We start from the raw sequence: 23,110 nt of genomic DNA on the forward strand, positions 1-23,110 counted from the left end.
TGCTCAGATTTCCAGCATCTGCAGATTTTCTCTTGTTTCCGGTAACTGTTGATCAGTCCTGCATATTGGCTTGGAGGAATTTTAGGGTATTCCTCTTTAAGAAACGGCTTTGTATCTGGGATGTTGGTGTGTTTCCTTGCATGAACTGCTTGCTTCAAGTCCTTCCACAACATCTCTATAGGATTAAGGTCAGGACTTTGACTCAGCCATTCCAAGACATGAATTCTCTTCTTTTTAAACCATTCCATTGTTGATTTACTCCTGTCTTTCGGATCATTGTCTTGTTGCATTATCCAACTTCTATTAGGCTTCAGTGACGGACTGCTACCCTGACATCCTCCTGTAAAACGTCGTGATACAATTTTGAATTCATTGTTCCCTCAATGATTACAAGCTGTCCGGGCCGAGGCAGCAAAACAGTCCCAAACCACGATGCTCCTTCCACCATGCTTCACAGCTGGGATGAGGATGAGGTTCCCTCTAAACATAGCAATGTGCACTTCTGCCTGAAAATTCAACTTTTGTCTCATCTGTTCATAGAACATTGTCTCAGAAGTGTTGTCGAACATCCAGGTGGTCTTTTGCAAACTTGAGACGTGCAGCAATGTTTTTTTGGCGAGCAGTGGTTTCTTCCGGGGTGTCTTTCCATGAACACCATTCTTGTTCAGAGTTTTTCCTCAGAGTGAACACATGAATAGAGTCTTTAGCAAGCTCTAGAGATTTCTGCAGGTCTTTTGCTGTTACCCTTGGGTTCTTTTTCACCTCCTTCAGCAGTGCACATTGTGTTCTTCATGTGATCTTTGCAGAATGCCCACTCCTAGGGAAAGTACCTACAGTACTGAATTTCCACCATTTGTAGACAAATTCTTTTACTGTGGACTGATGAATACTCAGGTCTTTAGAAATGCTTCTGAGGCCTTTTCCAGCTTCATGCATCTCTACAATTCTTCTGAGGTCCTCTGGAAGTTGTTTTGATTGAGGCTTGGTGCACATAAACAGATCTTTCTTGAGAAGAGCAGGCTTTGTCAGTAACCTGACTTTCTGTGTCTTTTTTTATATATAGGACAGGGCACCTCTATAACCCATACCTCCAATCTCATCTCATTGATTGGAACACCTGACTCCAAATAGCTTTTGTAGAAGGCATTACCCCAGAAGTTCACATACTTTTCCCAACAAATACATGTAAAATTGAATCATTTTTCTCAATAAATAAATAAACAAACAAGTATAAATGTTTTTTGTGCTATTTATTTAATTGAGTTCTCTTTATCTAGTTTTAGGAATTGTGTGAAGATTTCAGCAAGGCATTTGACAAAGTACCCCATGCAAGGCTTATTGAGAAAGTAAGGAGGCATGGGATCCAAGGGGACATTGCTTTGTGGATCCAAAATTGGCTTGCCCACAGAAGGCAAAGAGTGGTTGTAGATAGGTCATATTCTGCATGGAGGTCGGTGACCAGTGGTGTGCCTCAGGGATCTGTTCTAGAACCCCTACTCTTTGTGGTTTTTAAAAGTAACCTGCAGGAGACTTCCGGTAGCGCTCATGGAGTGAAGTCGCGTTCTTGACTCGCTCCATTACCTCTGAGTTTTTTCTCTCTATGGTCAGCTATACTTTAATTAACTATTAAGGCATCAATTTTTACAATACTTTGAATTAAACTGAATTCTCTGACAATTGGATGATACTGAGATCGGCTATGTCTAAGAACGGGAAAGACGGCAAGGATGGTAAACCTCCGGTTAAACCGAAAGCTACGGATCTCCCTCCGACTGAATCACCGGTGACTTTGAAAGCGATATCGGAGTTAATTCAGAGGGAAATTTCAACCTCTGTTAGGGAGATGATTCGTACAGAAATTATGGGCTTTGTTAAAGACCTGATTCATACGGAAATCTCAACTAAGTTCCAGAAAATTGCCGATTTAATTGATAAGATGCAAACATGTATTGCGGAACATCAGTCGGCTATATCTGATCTTCAAAAATCCGCGCAACAAAGTGAGCTTAAGATGGGAAAAGTCGAAGAAACAATTAATGTAATGAAGAAGAAACTTGACTTTTTGACTTTTAAAAACTCTGACTTGGAATCTAGAATGCGACGGCAGAATTTACGAATGATTGGCGTCAGGGAAGCCGTGGAAGCTAACAACCCTATGAAATATTTCTCCCAACTTTTAAAAGATGCATTCCCTACTGTATTTCCTGACCAACCACCGCTACTGGATCGTGTTCACAGAATCCCATCATACTCGTCTAGGTCAGATAGACCTAGGCATGTTATCTTACGTTTTCATTACTTTCAAGACAAGGAGAGACTGTTTCGATTCGCTCGATCTAAAGGTTTCATTGATTTTTCGGATCTTAAGTTCCGATTCGTGGAAGATTTCAGTAAACCAATCTGGGACCAACGGGTCCGTTACAGATCCGTGATGTCGGAATTCTATAAGATGGATTTAAGACCAGCGCTGCTGTACCCTGCACGTCTAAGGATTCGCATGTTAGATGGAGCCCTTCGTTTTTTTGATTCTCCATCGGATGCCCAGAGTTATCTGGATCAACTTTCATCTTCAACATCTTAATTGCCTTTTTTTAATTTTCTCCGTTGATCGGAGGCTGTGAATTGGTTGGTTTTAACTTTTCTGTGCCCTATTTGGGCAGAAAAGTTTACTTTCGATTTCTTAATATGGCTGCTAAACTTTCTTTTTAACTGCGTCATTTCTTTCTTTTCCCAGGGGATTCTGGGTGGTTACTTCCCTTTTGTCATCTTACGTATTTCCTGTGCGGCCTTAAATTTTGTAGTTTTTTTTAAATTTTATTCTGTTTTGCTTTTTATAATCATTTTATGTTAATAATCCTATTTTTTTTTGTTGCTGTGTCTATTCATGAGTTTGAGGTTTATTGTGGTTTTTTTTTAATATATACTTTCCGGCTTTTGTTCTGTTCTGTGTGTATTTTAATTGAGCTAACCTTTTGTTACTTATTTTTTTACTGTTTTACAATTAGCTGACCCTTTTCATATTTATACCTTTTTTTTAGGGAGCGTATACCGGAAGTCATGGGGGTAGTTTTAGCGCTTGCTTCTTTCTGGCGGGTCTGCTTTAGATTTCGCCTTGGGGTCTTGGGGTGGGGGGTGGTGGGAGGGGCTTCACGTTTTAGTTTGTTTCTTTTTGGGCTATATACATTATTGAAGTATTGGTTGCGTCCTTTTCCCCGGTATCTTTTGTATGTTCTGTTTCCTCTCCGGGTTTGTGGGTCGCGCCTATTGTCAATCCTCCTTGTTATGGGTTGACTTTAGGATTTATGGAGTCTATTATTAATTTTGTCTCCTGGAATACTAATGGTCTTAATCATCCTATTAAAAGGAAAAAAGTTTTTAAAGTGTTCCGGAGACTTAAAGCACAAATTTTATTTTTACAAGAGACCCATGTACGGAGGGGGGACAGACTACGTTTTTTCAAATTCTGGAAGGAACAACAATTTCATTCGAACTCCAATGCTAAGATTCGAGGCGTCTCTATTTTTATAGACTCCTCAGTTACTTTTATACAACAGGATATTATCTCTGATCCGAATGGTAGATTTTTACTGGTTAGTGGTTTACTATTTAATAAAAAAGTAGTTTTGGTTAATGTTTATGCTCCTAATATGGATTGTCCGGAATTTTATAAATCATTGTTTGATCAGTTTCCGAATTTGAACGAGTTTTCATTGATTTGGGGCGGAGATCTTAATACCTGTTTATCTCCAGCTTTGGACCGTTCGGCTCCTTTACGGACTTTACCTAATAAATCTGCAAATTTGATTAATTTTTTCCTTTCTGATTCTGGGTCGACGGACATTTGGCGTTTTCTGCATCCTCAGGAAAAAGATTTTTCCTTCTTTTCACATGTTCATCATTCCTATTCAAGAATTGATTATTTTTTCATTGATTCTCGTCTCATTCCTTCAGTGATTAAATGTGATTATGATTCTATAACCATTTCGGATCATGCTCCACTTAAGCTTTCTATTAAAATTATGGCCAATATACCAAACAATAGACAATGGCGTTTTAATTCGCTGTTGCTTCAGGACTCGGACTTTGTTAATTTTATGAATGAACAGATTGAGCTTTTTTTTTTACAATTAACCATACAGAAGATATTTCGGTTAACACTCTTTGGGACACTTTTAAAGCCTATATTCGGGGTCAGATTATTTCGTATTCCGTTGCTTTGAGGAAGAAACAGAAGCAGGAGGAGATGGTAATTGTGGACAAGATTAAAGAAATTGATAAGAAATATGTTATGGCTCCTTCTGAGGAGCTATACAAACAAAGAACTGAACTTCAAATGGAACACAGTTTACTACTCTCGTCCTCGATTGTAAACCAATTAAAGAAAACAAGAAGTGATTTTTATGTTCACAGTGATAAAATTGGCAAGCTGCTGGCTAATCAATTGAAATCTAATTATGTTAAATCTCAAATCAATCAGATTTATAACCAAAATGATCGATTGATATTGGATCATGTGGGGATTAATCAAACCTTTTGTGATTTTTATTCTTCTTTATATCAATCAGAGTCTCCTCGAGATTCTAAATATATGAATGATTTTTTAGATAAGTTAGACTTCCCTCAGATTTCACAGGATATGTCTTCTTTATTAGATACTTCCATTACAATGGATGAGATTAAGAATGTTATTTTTTCTATGAATCTGGGGAAAGCTCCTGGCCCTGATGGGTTTACCGTTGAATTTTATAAATGTTTTGCTTCTTTATTGATTCCTTGGCTCTATAAGGTTTTTGAGGCTTCTTTGAAACTTGGTAAACTTCCGGAATCTTTTAATAGAGCATCAATTTCTTTAATACTAAAGAAGGATAAAGACCCTGCTCAATGCGCATCTTATAGACCAATATCTTTATTAAATGTTGATTCTAAAGTTTTTTCTAAGTTATTAGCAAATAGACTAGAAAAAGTACTTCCTTCTATTATTTCGGAAGACCAAACGGGTTTTATTAAAGGTCGTTACTCTTTTTATAATATTCGTACATTGTTAAATATCGTTTATACTCCCTCACAAAATGTTCGTGAGTGTGTTATTTCTTTAGATGCCGAGAAAGCTTTTGATAGAGTAGAATGGCCTTATTTATTTAAGGTGCTTGAAATGTTTAATTTTAGCTTGAAATTTATATCCTGGATTAAACTGTTATATCACTCCCCTGTAGCCTCGGTTCGTACTAACTCCTTAAACTCACCTTTTTTTCCTCTCTTTCGTGGTACTCGACAAGGCTGTCCTCTTAGTCCCCTATTATTTGATATTGCATTAGAACCTCTTGCAATTGCTATTCGAGAATCTTCAAATATTACTGGGATAACTCGGGGATTAAAGTCCCATAAATTATCACTCTATGCTGATGATTTACTTTTATATATTTCTAATCCTGAGAGATCCATTCCTGCTGTTTTAGAGTTATTAGCACAATTTGGTCTTTTCTCAGGTTATAAATTAAATCTTAGTAAGAGTGAACTTTTTCCGATTAATAAACATCTTCCCTTATATTATAAATTTCCATTTAAATTGATTAATAATTACTTTTCATATCTTGGGATTAAAATTACTTGTAAACATAAAGATTTATTTAAGACTAACTTTTTACCATTAATAGACCATATTACTCAACTTTCATCTAAATGGTTTCCCTTATATTTAACTTTGATTGGTCGTATTAATGCAGTTAAGATGTTTTTTTTGCCAAAATTTTTATATGTGTTTCAGGCATTACCAATTTTCGTTCCTAAATCTTTTTTTGATAAAGTTGACTCTAAAATTTCTTCATTTATTTGGCAGAATAAGAATCCGAGACTGGGTAAAATACATTTACAGAAAGCTAAGAGAGATGGAGGTTTAGCATTACCTAACTTTAGATTTTATTATTGGGCTATTAATATTCGACATATGAAATTTTGGTTACTTGACCGGGACATACTATCTATTCCTAAATGGGTAGCATTGGAATTACAATCTGTTCAGGGTTATACACTTGGTTCTATTTTAGGTTCCTCTCTTCCTTTTGATTCGAAACGCCTTAAGCAGGTCTCTAACCCGATAGTTAAATATGCTTTGCGCATTTGGTTTCAATTCAGAAAATTTTTTGATCTTAATCAATTCGGGTTAGCGATTCCTATTTTAGGTAACATTTTTTCCTCCCTCTTTTACGGATCGCGCTTTTCAAACTTGGAAGACTAAGGGTATTTTACGGTTTTTGGATTTATTTTTAGATGGTTCCCTTATGTCTTTTGAACAATTATCTAATAAATATAACTTATCAAGAATACATTTTTTTAGATATTTACAAGTTAGAAATTTCCTAAGTACTATACTTTCTTCCTTTCCAATGCTTCCTCCTATATATATTTTAGATTCGATAATTAACCTTAATCCATGTCAGAAAGGTGCATCGGTTATGATTTATAATATTATTATGAAACTTAGGAAAGCTCCATTTGATAAGATTAGGGTAGATTGGGAACAGGAATTGGGGCTTACCATTTCTGTGGATGATTGGGGGCAGATTTTACAATTAGTTAATACTTCCTCTATTTGTGCTAAACATTCCCTAATTCAATTTAAAGTGGTTCATAGAGCACATATGTCCAAAGATAAGTTAGCGCGTTTTTACTCGCATATTAATCCTTTCTGTGATAGATGTTCGGGGCAGATAGCCTCTTTAACTCATATGTTTTGGTCTTGCCCTACTTTGGAAACTTTTTGGAGAGATATTTTCAATATTATTTCTAAGGTATTAAATATAGATATCTCTCCTCACCCTATTACTGCTATCTTTGGACTACCTAAAATTTCTAGTAATCTTTCCCCTTCAGCCCGTAGAATGATTGCATTTCTTACTTTAATAGCGAAAAGATGTATTTTACAACATTGGAAAGAGCTTAATGCTCCAACTACCTTTTTTTGGTTTTCTCAGACGATTTTATGTTTGAATCTGGAGAAAATTAGAAGTAACCTTTATGATTCTTCATTTAAATTTGAACAGATTTGGGGACCTTTTATTCGATATTTTCATTTAATGTAATATTTACCCTTCTTGTTTTTTTTTTCACTGTTTTAATGGAGGTCGGGATTGAGGACGTGATTTTAAGTTTAACTCTGTTTGGTTTCAAGTTAGCCCATTGCTTTGCTTTGCTTTTAGTTAGTTGCACGGTGGGTTTTTTTTTTGGGGTTTTTTTTTCTTTTTTTTTCCATTGATATATATAAAATCTAGTATACTATTATGTTATCTTGGTTTCTTATGCTTAAATTACATTGTTTGTAGTATTTTCTTTTTGGTATTGTTATCTTTTGGAATTTTATTATACTTTAACATTGTATTAATGTTTATCTTTTTAAATCTTTTTATTGAGTAAGTATACAAAAAAGGTAAGCCATATAAACATTAATACAATGGAGCCCTTCGTTTTTTTGATTCTCCATCGGATGCCCAGAGTTATCTGGATCAACTTTCATCTTCAACATCTTAATTGCCTTTTTTTAATTTTCTCCGTTGATCGGAGGCTGTGAATTGGTTGGTTTTAACTTTTCTGTGCCCTATTTGGGCAGAAAAGTTTACTTTCGATTTCTTAATATGGCTGCTAAACTTTCTTTTTAACTGCGTCATTTCTTTCTTTTCCCAGGGGATTCTGAGTGGTTACTTCCCTTTTGTCATCTTACGTATTTCCTGTGCGGCCTTAAATTTTGTAGTTTTTTTTAAATTTTATTCTGTTTTGCTTTTTATAATCATTTTATGTTAATAATCCTATTTTTTTTTTGTTGCTGTGTATTAATGTTTATATGGCTTACCTTTTTTGTATACTTACTCAATAAAAAGATTTAAAAAGAAAAGAAAGAAAAGTAACCTGGATGAAGAAGTGAAGGGATGGGTAATAAATTTGCTGATGACACAAAGGTTGGTGGTGTTGTGGATAGTATGGAGGGCTGTCAGAGGTTACAGCAGGACATTGATAGGATGCAAAACTGGGTTGAGAAGTCGCAGATGCAGTTCAACCCAGATAAGCGTGAGCTGGTTCATTTTGATAGGTTAAATATGATGGCAGACTATAGTATTAATTGTAAGACTCTTGGCAGTGTGGAGGATCAGAGGGATCTTAGGGTCCGAGGCCATAGGACACTCAAAGCTGCTGCGTAGGTTGACTCTGTGGTTAAGAAAGCATACAGTGCATTGGCCTTCATCAACCGTGGGAATGAGTTTAGGAGCCAAGAGGTAATGTTGCAGCTATACAGGACCCTGCTCAGACCCCACTTGGAGTACTGTGCTCAGGTCTGGTCACCTCACTTTAGGAAGGAAATGGAAACCATAGAAATTGTGCAGAGGAGATTTACAAGGATGTTGCCTGGATTGGGGAGCATGCCTTATGAGAATAGGTTGAGTAAACATGGCCTTTTCTCCTTGGAGTGACAGAGGATGAGAGGTGAACTGATAGAGGTGTACAAGATGACGAGAGGCATTGATCACGTGGATAGTCAGAGGCTTTTTCCCAGGGCTGAAATGGCTAACATGAGAGGGCACAGTTTTAAGGTGCTTGGAAGTAGGTACAGAGGAGATTTCAGGGGAAAGTTTTTTTTTTAAATATATAAATGCAGAAAGTGGTGAGTGTGTGGAATGGGGTGGTGGAGACAGATACAATAGAGTCTTTTAAGAGACTCCTGGACAGGTACATGGAGCTTAGAAAAATAGAGGGCTATGGATAACCCTAGGTAATTTCTAAGGTAAGGACATGTTCGGCACAGCTTTGTGGGCCGAAGGGTCTGTATTGTGCTGTAAGTTTTCTACGTTGCTACGTTTCTATCTGATCACATTTTAGGTCATATTTATGCAGAAATAGAGAAAACTCTACAGGGTTTACAAACTCTCTAGCACAACTGTGCCTCAGCTACCCCATTGTCAATGCACAATGTTTCTGACGTGTATACAAAATTCAGTCACAAAACAGATGAAGAGGGATAGGGATTGGCTGTCAGGGGGTTACTTGAAATAAATCAATGGGGGGTGGGGGATTCTAGCTTAAAATAAGAAATAATTTTTTGTATGAAAAATTATTGTTTACTGTCTCAGCTATAACAAGCCTTGGTTATGTTTCTTTCCAATTCCTTTGCCTAGATGAGTGAATATTAGTACCAGAACTGATGCACAGAGACAGTGGTCAATGAATAGGGAAGAAAAAGCTGAACACATCCAGTATCAACACATTATGTGCCTTTAATAAAATCTATTAGCAATAAATTATACATTTTAAAAAATATCACAAAACACATGTAAATGATACAGAGAAATATTCATGTTTATTAACCAAGGAATGGGAAATGAAAGATCTCTTACCTGATACATTTTCAGCTCTAGAAAAATCACACTCCTTAGAAGAGCAGACTGTAAACTCACTGATTATTTCAAATTGCTGGTATTTGCAGTATATTGTTTGGGATGCACTTATTATAAAGTTATTTAGCAACCACTTAATCTACTACGTTCTGAGGGCAATGGTCAATGGACACTTGGTTGCCACTCAAGTCACCATATCAGTACATGATAAGGGCTTATGCATAGAGTCCTAACTTCAAACACTCACCTGTTTATTTTCAGCCTCCTTCACAGCCTGATTCACAAAGTTCAGGATCTGACGGCAGCATTCTGCTGCCTGTTTTACCTTCTTCTTTTCTTCGTGCTGTTCTGGATCTAAGAACAAGACGACTTGCCTCAGTATAGAAAATTATTTCATCTTCCTCCAGAGGAAACAGAGCAAACACTTGTAAACTGAAACAAATACAGTACATAGCCTGATGTTCCAATATTATGCCAATTAGTGGAGGATATCTTCTCAAACACACACTACAAGAAGATACTGAAACGAGAACTAAAACTAGAAGGGACTCCAAAGATGCTTTTACAAGTTTACTGGCAAGATTCCCATCAGTGGAGACTTTGTCATTTCACTTCAGGAAGTGTACTTGCTCAACATTAGAAAACATTACATGCTATTTCCATGCCACTAAGAATGCTCCCCATTTATGTCGTCTTTATGCTCACAGTATATACAGGATTCCCCTGCCATCCGAAGGTAGAGCGTTCCTATGAAACTGTTCATAAGCCGGAATGTCGTAAAGTGAAGAAGCAATTACCATTTATTTACATGGGAAAAAATTTTGGGCGTTCCCAGATCCAAAAAATAGCGTACAAAATCGCGCCAAATAACACATGAAACCTAAAATAACAGTAACATATAGTAAAAGCAGGAATGATATGATAAATACACAGCCTATATAAAGTAGAAATAGTTTTCTGCAGCACTGTCTAGCGCAGCGAAAATCTCGTGGAAACGCTCTCCGCAGAAACACGGCACAAGCACTCTCGGCAGAAACACTCTCCCCAGTAACCTTTAAGCTATGAAGCTGCCAAATCATACCAAATAACACATAAAAATACACAGCCTATATAAAGTAGAAATAATGTATGTTCAGTGTAGCTTCACTTACTGGAATCAGGAAGACTCCAATAAATTGCAGTTTTGTCACAGCTAAACACTTGCTTATATGAATAACCACCTGACGCAATCGGCAATCGTCTCTGATCTGGGCCGACATTTTACATGCTGGGCGGCACCTAATTAATCAGCTTGTTTATTTTGGCTTTTTTTCTTAAAGATGTGCTGTGTGCGTCCTGACTACCGCTGCACCACTGCATTCTTCGCGGCAATGTATCGGTCCACGGCCCGGAGGTTGGGGACCACTGCTTAAACTATGAAGCTGCCCTCGGCTCAGAAACCGATCAAACCACCCATGACTACCTTTAAATTCCACTTTCATCACCATCATCCAGTGCTTTCTGTTTCAGCTTATTAAAAAGACTGACTGATTTCTCCTTAAGTATAAGAAAACTTAACGGAACACCACACTTTGTACACCCATCAATCCACTCGAGCAATAGACTTTCCATTTTATCCATTATTGGATGCTGACTAAGAGAGAACACTTTGCTACGAGCAGAACCAACAGTAACGTCGGCAGCTTTCAAAATTCTTTCTCTCTGCGTATAAATAGTGCGAATGGTGGACGCAGGCAAGTTCAACGCGCGGACAATGTCCTTACTTCGTTCACCACGATCGAAACGCTTAGTTATGTTTAGTTTTATGCTAAGTGTAACACCCTTATGAGCTCTTTTAGGCTTTTTTGATACCTTAGAACTTATCTTGCTAACGGATGCACAAAATAAATAAGATAAAGCACGTGTTTAAGCAAAGCCGGTTCGAATGCAGTTCCGGGGGAGGAGCTTGCGCTGTTCAGGCGCGTGCTGCCTTTTTTCGTAACAGTGAAAACACCTTCTGTTCGCGAAAACAGGTGACTAATGTAGGTCTTTCGTAACAGCGAGGTGTCATAAAGCGAATGTTCGGAAAACGGGGGCCATCTGTCCCTTATGAAACATGAGGACTGTAATGAGACAGAAATCGTTATCTCCCACTGCCTTCTCTGCTCACATCACTTTTGACCTTATTCGGGACAGTTTTGTGCGCAATCTGGCAGTTCTATTTTAATGCCTCCATGTGTTCTGTATGCACTTGAGTTTAGTCTGGTCCTACCTGTATTTTTCGCAATGTTCTCCAGGAGTAACGGATATTTGGTCAGGCGTTGCATCTCAGTTGGGATGATGTCCTTAAGTTGCAGCCTCCTGCACTGCGGGTTACTCTGTGCCTCCTGTAAAATATCACCTCAGAACTAAAATCTTCTTCCTCGTGCAACACAACCAGTTTCTCCAACAATGCATAATGTTGCAAATGCCTTCTGACACCAGACTCTGATTCCATCTACACTTAGAGTTGTGCCCCATTTGCTATATTCACAAGGATAAATAATCCCCAGAATAGAATCCCCCAACTGTCTGTATGCGTTCATTGTGCAGTTTTTGATCCTGTGTAGATTATTGTTGTACATACTTCCTGTACAAAGTGATTTGATAAAATCATCAGCACCCATTCAATGCTCCAAAATCTGCAATAACAACACCTCTCTCCTTAATTAAGGCAGAGGGATGCAAGAGGTATAGAGAAAACAGGTTAAATAGAGATGGACAGAGACACACACACACACACACACACACACAGAGAGAGACAACAGTATACAGCAAGCTTTGTTCTGTTAGTGTGGCTGCATCATGGCTACAGGGACTCGAGTTTGACTGATCTTGCTGCTCTGTGAGTGAAGCCTGCATGTTTTCCCAGGTGCTCCTGTTTCCTCCTCCATCCCAAAGATGGGCTGGTATGTCAACTGGTTTCTGTAAGTTACCCTTTAGCATAGTTAGGTGGCAATAGAATTAAAGGGGAGTAAATGGCACATAGAGAAATTATTGCGGGAATACAATAAAATAAAGAGCGTGAAAGGGTGTCAGGTTGGGCCTGATGTAATATCCTGTGTGGCAACAGGCTATGCAAGTATGCTTCAAAATGTTAGATGGTAATGAGCAATTTTCCTCTAAAATACACCTAAACCTCGCTGTCCATGCCAAGGGTGTTTGAAGGGAACATGCAGATATCCATTTTTCTCCATCTAATTTGACCTGAACTACAGTTTAAAATGGGGTGGGGCAGCATAACGAATGGCTTAATGCTTTACAGAGCCAGATGTTCAGAGTTCAATTCTTGCTGCTGCCTGCAAGGAGTTTGTATGTTCTCCCCGTGACCTCATGTGTTTCATCTGGGTGCTCCAGTTTCCTCCCACATTCCAAAGATGTACCGGTTAGCATTAGTAAATTGCGAGCTTACTACGTTGGCACCAGAAGCGTGGATACACTTGTGGGCTGCCCAGTACAATCGTCGCCGATTTGATTTGACGCAAACGATGCATTTCACTGTGTTTCATATTTTGATGTACATGTGACAATAAAGCTAACTTAATTTTATATTTTATTGGTTATTCATGTACAAATCTATGATATGTAACAACTTGGAAGGAACTCAAGATTTTGGAGACTCATCTCACCTGAATGATTGCCTGAAATCTCGAATCTTTCTTCTGCTTTGATTTGATAAGTTCCAAAGCGAAGGGCTGATTGCTGCAGAAGGTAGCTGCAGCTCGTTTAAACTTCTCCTCTTCAGAACAGCTGAACTGAGAAAGAAAAAAGGAATTACTCAGACATGAAGCCAGCCAGCTCTACTAACTGTTCCATCTGGTAGATGATGGAGGCTTTGAGGGGTCAGAAATGTGCCACTCGCCAGTCTCTAGTTTCAGTGTTGACAGGGCTGGTTCTGAAAATCAAAAAAGTTGCAGAAACTAGAAATCTAAAACAAAAATCAAACAATATGTAAAATATCAGGCCACATCTGTGGGAAAACAAATAAGGCTGGTTCTGTTCAGTTATCACTAATGAAACCCGACCTAAATGATTAACAATGGTGACTGACTGTTAATGAAAGTTAAGGAGGGGTGAGTGGGCTTACATCTACTTGGGATGGTTATATGTTTTATACCCAAGTATTTGTTGGCCCTGGTGATAGCCAGCAAGTCCCAGCACATTACTTTGCAAATGAGTAGGCCATGCAGCCCCTCATCTGTTTTGTCATTCAATAAAGTTATGGCTAATCCAATCTTGGACTTAGCTTCACTTTCCTGCCCATTTCCCAATACTCTTGAACAGATTCTACAATTTGGTCCATACACTGTTCTAGCACAGACAATTCCAAAGGTTCACGATGCTTCAAAGGATGAAATTCCTTTCCACGTGCCTTAAGATTGACAACCCCTTACTCTGAAAGCAAACTTCCTAGTTCCAGCTGTCCCATGATGGAAAACATCTACCTTGCCAGCCCTCCTCTTACTCTGATGTCCAATGAACAGGCCTAATTTACTCAATTTTTCTTCAACCCTCTTTTATCAAGAATCAAGATTTTTGGAACTACTTCCAATTCAAGTATCTCCATCCTTAAATAAGGAGACCAAAAATGTACACAGCAATAGAGAAGTGGTCTCATCAATATTTTGTGCATCTATGGCAGGGCTTCTCTACTTCTGTTATCCATACTGTCTGTAAAGGCGGCCAATGTTCCACTTCCTTTCTCCATTACTAGCTGAACCTGATGCACATACTATTCACATACAACCGGATCACTCTGTACTGCAGTATTCGATAGCTTCTCTCTTCATAAGTGATATTTTTACTTTTCTATTCTTCCCACCAAAGGAATATTCAGGAAGTAATATTACCTCCTAACATTATACTCCAGAGAAAGTTTGCCTAATCATTTAACCTACCAATGCCCCTGAAGACAGTTTGCCCTCTTCACAATGTCGTTTCCTATCTTTGCATCATCAATAAATGTAGTTACATTAAAATTGGTTCCTTTATACAAGTGATCAGCTGAGCAAGGCACTTAACCACACATTGCTCTGCGACAACACTGGTGCCAAGCTGTATCAGCCCTAGTGCCCTTCCCTTGGACAACACTGGTGGCGTGGAGAGGGGAGATTTGCAGCATGGGCAACTGCCAGTCTTCCATTCAACCTTGCCCAGGCCTGTGCCCTGGAAACCTTCCAAGGCTCAAATCCATGGTCTCACGAGACTAACAGATGCCTACTTTTATACAAGTGATCAACATGGACTGCAATAGTTAAGAGCACAGCACTTTAGAATTCCCTCACCACATTAGTTACCCTGCTGTCGGAACAATTATAAGCTTTGCATTCCTCCCTTCCTGCCATTTATAAAGACAGGCTGGGCTAAGGGTACTGTCCAGAGGAAAGCTGCATTATTATCTGGGGTGAGATATTTGGCATCTAGAAACTATAACAAGCTTTTTAATATCACAATGGATATCATTATCAGAATGCTGATTCTGATTCTGGAGGGTTTGCTTTTTGATCCCAATCACCTCAAAAATATTATTTTAATGATTGTGCTTTGATTACCCACAGTGCAAGTCCAACAACTGTAGTTGCACTACAGGATTTGTCACCCACACCCTCTACCTTTCAGATGGAGATCCCCACCATCCTCTGCTCATTAATTCCATACAATTTATACATGAACACTCACCCAGTTAAGCAAGTCCTCTCCAATCTGATCAACCACAAAGTTTTCATTTCTTTTCCAGACTTTTCTCATCTGTTCATTTAATGAAACTGGGGGAGAAAAGAAAATCTACCTTTAGAATCATTTACTTCATTATCACTCTATGTTAAACTGATCCAGTGCAGTAGATCATGGAATCCTACCACAAAAGGAAGCTATGCAGCCCATAGGTCAAGTGCTATGATACTTCTTTGTAAGAGCTGCCAATTAATCCCATCATTTTGGCTACTTCCTTCTAAAACATGTACAGTGGATTCCAGTTAATTGGGCCATCAGTTAATTGGGGAAGCCATTTATTTGGGAAATTCTTTAGTTTTTGTTCTTTAATCGATAAAATAGCTGAGATTCCCTTCATTTGGGACACTATACCACTTAATTGGGGCAGGAGACTATTGTCGAACAACTTCTAACTAGCATCAGTCGTGTGCACTTGCATGGCCGTTTGACACAACATTGTGCTTAGAGCAATCTTTTTAAATTGCAATGAGTATGTTCAAAAAACAGTAATTTTTGCCACTGATAGTTAGCAAGAAATAAGCAGTAAGACAATTTAGAACTGCTTTGCTTACTGAGCTTTCAAGCATTCAGTCTTGGAATGCCTGAAACAGCTGGGGGTGAAAGTGAAGCGATTTCTCGACTTCAACAAGTTTGGAATTACAAAGAAGTTGAAGGTATCGACAATCATCTTGAATATTGCAATAAAAATGAAGATTTGGAAGATGTAATCGTTGAAAGCATTGTATGAAGGCAGACCATTTTCTGCACTAGGCATCTGTGCTGATTTTGTTCATTTGCAGTCAATCATAAGAGCACGGCAGATGAACTCCTCCATCGATAACTATTAGGAACCAATTCAGTTTTATAGTACCGTAGAGGTATTGGCAGTGTTCCAATTTGTTCTGTATTTCACTTAAATACACAAACTGTTAACAACAGGAATTCTGCAGATGCTGGAAATTCAAGCAACACACATAAAAGTTGCTGGTGAACGCAGCAGGCCAGGCAGCATCTCTAGGAATCTCTAGGTGTTACTCAGTTTGTGTTTTTAATACTTTTTAACTATTTCTATGAAACTTCAATTGATTGGGCCAGCTACTCAATTGGGCCAAAATGTACTGGTCCCAATTAACCAGAATCCACACTATTAATTCAGTTCCCTTCTGAAAGTTCTTATTGAAACTACTTCCACAGCACTTCAGACTGTACATTCCAGATCACAATAACTCTATGTAAAATAAGTTTTCTTCTCCCAAGTTTTGAGTAAATTGCTTTCAGTCCACCTTCTCTGATTATTGACCTTCTTTCTATCACTTGAGCTTCTTCTTGGTTAAACATATTTAGATCATACAGTGGCATGCAAAAGTTTGGGCACCCCGGTCAAAATTTCTGTTACTGTGAATAGCTAAGCGAGTAAAAGATGACCTGATTTCCAAAAGGCATAAAGTTAAAGATGACACATTTCTTTAATATTTTAAGCAAGATTACTTTTTTATTTCCATCTTTTACAGTTTCAAAGTAACAAAAAAGGAAAAGGGTATGAAGCAAAAGTTTGGGCACCCTGCATGGTTAGTACTTAGTAACATCCCCTTTGGCAAGTATCACAGCTTGTAAACGCTTTCTGTAGCCAGCTAGGAGTCTGTCAATTCTTGTTTGGGGGATTTTCGCCCATTCTTCCCTGCAAAAGGCTTCTAGTTCTGTGAGATTCTTGGGCCGTCTTGCATGCACTGCTCTTTTGAGGTCTATCCACAGATTCTCGATGATGTTTAGGTCAGGGGACAGTGAGGGCCATGGCAAAACCTTCAGCTTGAGCCTCTTGAGGTAGTCCATTGTGGATTTTGAGGTGTGTTTAAGAACATTATCTTGTTGTAGAAGCCATCCTCTTTTCACCTTCAGCTTTTTTTACAGACGGTGTGATGTTTGCTTCCAGAATTTGCTGGTATTTAATTGAATTCATTCTTCCCTCTACCAGTGAAATGTTCCCCGTGCCACTGGCTGCAACACAAGCCCAAAGCATGATCGATCCACCCCCGTGCTTAACAGTTGGAGAGGGGTTCTTTTCATGAAATTCTGCACCCTTTTTTTTTCCAAACATACCTTTGCTCATTGCTGCCAAACTGTTTTATTTTAACTTCATCAGTCCACAGGACTTGTTTCCAAAATGCATCAGGCTTGTTTAAATGTTCCTTTGCAAACTTCTGACACTGAATATTGTGGTGAGGACGCAGGAAAGGTTTTCTTCTGATGACTTTTCCATGAAGGTCATATTTGTGCAGGTGTCGCTGCACAGCAGAACAGCACACCGCCACTCCAGAGTCTGCTAAATCTTCCTGAAGGTCTTTTGCAGTCAAACGGGGGTTTTGATTTGCCTTTCTTGCAATCCTACGATCAGTTCTCTCGGAAGGTTTTCTTGGTCTTCCAGGCCTCAATTTGACATCCACCGTTCCTGTTAACTGCCATTTCTTAATTACATTACGAACTGAGGAAATGGCTACCTGAAAATGCTTTGCTATCTCCTTATAGCCTTCTCCTGCTTTGTGGGCATCATTTATTTTAATCTTCAGAGTGCTAGGCAGCTGCTTAGAGGAGCCCATGGCTGCTGATTGTTGGGACAAGGTTTGAGGAGTCAGGGTATTTATAAAGCTTTGAAATTTGCATCACCTGGCCTTTCCTAAGGATGACTGAACAAGCCATAACCCTAACAAGCTAATTAATGTCTGAGACCTTGGTAAAAGTTATCTGAGAGCTCAAATCTCTTGGGGTGCCCAAACTTTTGCATGGTGCTCCTTTCCTTTTTCTTCACTCTAAAATTGTACAAAACAAAAATAATACACTAATCTTGCTTAAAATGTTGAAAAGAATGTTTCATCTTTAACTTTATGACTTTTGGAGATCAGTTCATTTTCTACTCACTTAGCTACTCACAGTAACAGAAATTTTGACAAGGGGTGCCCAAACATTAGCATGCCACTGTATCAATGGAAATCTGTGAATCTCCTCTGCATTAAGATGATCAGTTCTAGACTTGCCATTATTTACTGGAAGTTCCAGACTCTCCTTTCACTACTAACAACAATGCATTCAATCACAGAGCTGGCTTGGAGCCATACATTCTTTGTCGCAGTCATTAGAGTACCGTCCTTGTATCTGGGCTCCTGTACAACGAGTTGTGGCTGCAGGGCCGCACACAGCTCAGGAATTGGACTGATGCTGAAATCCAAAAATATTTTCATTACCACTTACTATAATAGTGGTTTGCAGAATGAGAAAACTGCTGGCTAAGCCAAGTTTCGTATCTTTTGATCATTTAAAAAAAAAGAGTGGGTCTGAAGGTGTATCTGACCAAACCATATAACAATAGTAGATTTCTTACCCTGAAGGACATTATGAGATCTGGCATTAAATCAAGACATCATTAGCAAGACGAGCATTTTGATTCCATATTTATTTGATTAATTGATTCTCCAACTGTTTAGATGGAATCTGAATTCCCATCTCAATATTCCAGGCCTCCGTATAGTCATCAACTAACTTGAGAGCCATCTGGACAATCAATCCACCTACTTCAATAACCTTACTGTCCTGCAGTGCTGGGCCCCAAAACAGCTATTTCAGCAATTACCATGAAGCTGCAGGATTTCGTCGAGGTTGGAAAATATGTTTCTCACATCAGCTGTAGGTATGCTACCATCTCGCAACATCTTCTGGTAAAAGATTACATCTAGAACCTTCAGCATTCGAATGTGAGCCCGCTCCGTATGGAAAAGTTCTGTACAAAATATGCAGAGAATATGATAAAGGTATGTCTTATCAACAATGAGATTAGAATCAGTACATAATAAACTTTCACATAAGGATTCCCAAAAACTGCACAGAAAATGAACAGGAATAAACTCTGTACTATATGACCCCCGATGCCTTCTGGTGTGAAGGTAATCATCTTCTGCATTGCCTGATTTTAATGGAATCCTGATCTGCTTACATTCCAACACCAAGTCCCACCATCACACCCTCACACTATGTATCCTCAGTGAGATGGCCCAAAGCATCCCACTCTACTTAGGAACCTCAAAATATTCCCTATTTTCCCTAGAATCTTCCCAACGCTTCTTAACATATTGTCAATCTCCTGTCATTTCACAATCTTTATTTCTTTTTTTTCTACTTAGAGACAAAGTTCCCTCTGATTATTTTCTACAGCTACTTACAGCCTGAAAACAGCATGGCACTTTATAACGTTATATAAAAGAAAATTCCAAGCTGCATGGTAACAAAGGCAATGTGCATGGGAGCATTTCCCGTACTGTACGGCTGCGCAATCGTGCAGCTTAGAGGGAACAATGCTTACAGATACAGCAGAATAACAGGCCCTTACGGCCCAACAAACCCACACCTCCCAATTACACCAATCTTTGGAATGTAGGAGAAGCACCCGGAGGAAACCCATGTGGTCACAGTTGAAAACATATAAACTTCTTACAAACAGCAGCAGAATTGAACCCGGGTCACCAGTGTTGTAAAAACTTTAGGCTACCATGCTGCCTCTATGTTTCAAACATTTCTCCGAATTCACTCTTACACGCCCCACCAATCCCTGACATCTTTCAATTCTCCACAGCTCCCATCAAGCCCGCCTATCCTGAATCAAGACAGTCCTCTCCACTCCTAACATTCCTGTCCCTTCACTATCCATTGCCTTACCGTTAATAACTTCCTGCCTCTTGATCTCATGTGGCTTCAGGCCAGACAGGACATCCCGACTAACCAGCTGCTGCCAATTGGCTGGGTCCTGCTCCACATCCGACAAGTGCATCTGATCTTCCTCCGTCTGACTCAGGGAGTGTGTCTGAGAACTGGCCTCGGTCCACGCTCCATACCCGTGCCCATCCGCTCTGGGAAACAGAACCAAAAATATTACTGAAAGTTCCTGACCAAGTACACAGTGATTGGCCAGAGGAATACCGGGGTAGAAGAAACATCAAGGAATGGTTCTAATTTCAGAGCCTAGAAAACATTTTGGGCAGAAAACTGTTATACACCTTAGTTGTGCATACTCTGCCCAAGTATTGGTGCTCAATGTTACTCTAACCAGTTGAAAGGAGATGGGTGAGAAGAGTCAACATTTGCAAAGGGGCGAGATTCATCATTTCTGTACAGCTGGTGCTATTATTGTGGCAGGACGACACCCACAGTCACATCTTCACATTGACCATTTTCAGCAAACTGAGATTTATTGGGAACTTACCGTCGGCCTGGCTTTGGAGTACACGGGGGTGTGGCAGTCTCGAGGCTTCTGAAAAGTAACAGAAGCAAGGATCAGATGGGTCTATTGAGGAATATAGGGAAGCAAGAAAGGAGCTTAAGAAGGGGCAGAGAAGAGCAAGGGGGCATGAGAAGGCCTTGGCGAGTAGGGTAAAGGAAAACCCCAAGGCATTCTTCAATTATGTGAAGAAAAAAAGGATGACAGGAGTGAAGGTAGGACCGATTAGAGATAAAGGTGGGAAGATGTGCCTGGAGGCTGTGGAAGTGAGCGAGGTCCTCAATGAATACTTCTATTTGGTATTCACCAATGAGAGGGAACTTGATGATGGTGAGGACGATATGAGATGATGTTCTGGAGCATGTTGATATTAAGGGAGAGGTGGTGTTGGAGTTGTTAAAATACATTAGGATGGATAAGTCCCCGGGGCCTGACGGAATATTCCCCAGGCTGCTCCACGAGGCGAGGGAAGAGATTGCTGAGCCTCTGGCTAGGATCTTTATGTCCTCGTTGTCCACGGGAATGGTACCGGAGGATTGGAGGGAGGCGAATGTTGTCTCCTTGTTCAAAAAAGGTAGTAGGGATAGTCTGGATAATTATAGACCAGTGAGCCTTACGCCTGTGGTGGGAAAGCTGTTGGAAAAGATTCTTAGCAATAGGATCTCTGGGCATTTAGAGAATCATGGTCTGATCAGGGATAGTCAGCACGGTTTTGTGAAGGGCAGATCGTGTCTAGCAAGCCTGATAGAGTTCTTTGAGGAGGTGACCAGGCATATAGATGAGGGCAGTGCAGTGGATGTGATCTACATGGATTTTAGTAAGGCATTTGACAAGGTTCCACACGGTAGGCTTATTCAGAAAGTCAGAAGGCATGGGATCCAGGGAAGTTTGGCCAGGTGGATTCAGAATTGGCTTGCCTGCAGAAGGCAGAGGGTCGTGGTGGAGGGAGTACATTCAGATTGGAGGATTGTGACTAGTGGTGTCCCACAAGGATCTGTTCTGGGACCTCTACTTTTCGTGATTTTTATTAATGACCTGGATGTGGGGGTAGAAGGGTGGGTTTGCAAGTTTGCAGATGACACAAAGGTTGGTGGTGTTGTAAATAGTGTAGAGGATTGTCAAAGATTGCAGAGAGACATTGATAGGATGCAGAAGTGGGCTGAGAAGTGGCAGATGGAGTTCAACCTGGAGAAGTGTGAGGTGGTACACTTTGGAAGGACAAACTCCAAGGCAGAGTACAAAGTAAATGGCAGGATACTTGGTAGTGTGGAGGAGCAGAGGGATCTGGGGGTACATGTCCACAGATCCCTGAAAGTTGCCTCACAGGTGGATAAGGTAGTTAAGAAAGCTTATGGGGTGTTAGCTTTCATAAGTCGAGGGATAGAGTTTAAGAGTAGCTCTATAAAACTCTGGTTAGGCCACACTTGGAGTACTGTGTCCAGTTCTGGTTGCCTCGTTATAGGAAGGATGTGGAAGCATTGGAAAGGGTACAGAGGAGATTTACCAGGATGCTGCTTGGTTTAGAGAGCATGCATTATGATCAGAGATTAAGGGAGCTAGGGCTTTACTCTTTGGAGAGAAGGAGGATGAGAGGAGACATGATAGAGGTGTACAAGATATTAAGAGGAATAGATAGCGTGGATAGCCAGCGCCTCTTCCCCAGGGCACCACTGCTCAATACAAGAGGACATGGCTTTAAGGTAAGGGGTGGGAAGTTCAAGGGGGATATTAGAGAAAGGTTTTTCACTCAGAGAGTGGTTGGTGCGTGGAACGCACTCCCTGAGTCAGTGGTGGAGGCAGATACACTAGTGAAGTTTAAGAGACTACTAGACAACTATATGGAGGAATTTAAGGTGGGGACTTATATGGGAGGCAGGGTTTGAGGGTCGGCATAACATTGTGGGCCGAAGGGCCTGTACTGTGCTGTACTATTCTATGTTCCAAGTTCTATAAAATCAGATAGCAGGAAACAAGCAGCATGGTAACAATTGCCTGTAGAGCTGCGCAAGTACCTACACCCAACAGCTTTTAATGCAATGCAATCATTCCGTAATCATGTTCTTCAACACAACTCATCTCTTTAAAATAAAAAGTGAGATGTGCAAGACGTCAGTTGTTTAGAGTTCTGTTTCATTTGATGAGTTGCACTTTGCTCTGCTACTCACTTCTCAGATTCCCTGTCCTCCTCCATCACCTGATCCAGGATGGATGGAAGCTCAAAGGTCGACTTTGGTGAAGAAGTGCTGGAATCCCCTGTTAATGAATTGTCTGTCAACATCTTCAACGTAGGTGTTGCAAAACCAGAATCTGCAAGGGATGAAGGACATTAGCGACACAGAGACCAAAATAACTGTATAAAAAATTTAAACTAGGTATGAAAATATGCTTTTCTGTTCCTACTTCCTTTCAAACATTTTTAAATGCTGACATCCTCTCTGCTTCAATGTGAGAGAGAAAAAACAGGAAGCAGAGCAAGAGCTATTATAATGGGAAAAGGAGTGCGAGGGGTATGGATAAGGGCAGAGCAAGAGGTTGACAGATCAGGGCAAGAAAGCTCAATGGGGAGGAGGAGGAAAAAAAGAGGGAACAGGGTTGGAAACTGGATCAGATAGGTAGAAAAGCAGAAACAGTGAGGGGGCTAATGAAAAGAGGATGAGGAAAGAAGGGGAATGAAGAACATGGAGCAGAGAGATGGGAAGAAGGGGAAAATAGAGGTGCACACAAACAATAGGAGGGTAAC

General features: G+C 39.8%; 1 protein-coding gene across 1 annotated transcript in view; it reads right to left on the bottom strand.

The window, feature by feature from the left end:
* Positions 1-23,110, bottom strand: part of LOC134340917 (rho guanine nucleotide exchange factor 12-like) — a 71,945-nt gene that overhangs the window by 26,162 nt on the left and 22,673 nt on the right. Inside the window, exons 13-20 of the mRNA XM_063038514.1 lie at positions 22,536-22,677; positions 20,356-20,403; positions 19,812-20,002; positions 18,733-18,879; positions 15,078-15,163; positions 13,028-13,153; positions 11,632-11,746; positions 9,628-9,734 (exon numbers count right to left, since the gene is read on the bottom strand). Of these exons, the coding sequence (XP_062894584.1) occupies positions 9,628-9,734; positions 11,632-11,746; positions 13,028-13,153; positions 15,078-15,163; positions 18,733-18,879; positions 19,812-20,002; positions 20,356-20,403; positions 22,536-22,677 (962 nt within the window). The remainder of the gene's footprint in view (positions 1-9,627; positions 9,735-11,631; positions 11,747-13,027; positions 13,154-15,077; positions 15,164-18,732; positions 18,880-19,811; positions 20,003-20,355; positions 20,404-22,535; positions 22,678-23,110) is intronic.

This window comes from Mobula hypostoma, chromosome X2 (genome assembly GCF_963921235.1).
Source record: "Mobula hypostoma chromosome X2, sMobHyp1.1, whole genome shotgun sequence".
In the NCBI taxonomy this organism is placed as follows: domain Eukaryota; kingdom Metazoa; phylum Chordata; class Chondrichthyes; order Myliobatiformes; family Myliobatidae; genus Mobula; species Mobula hypostoma.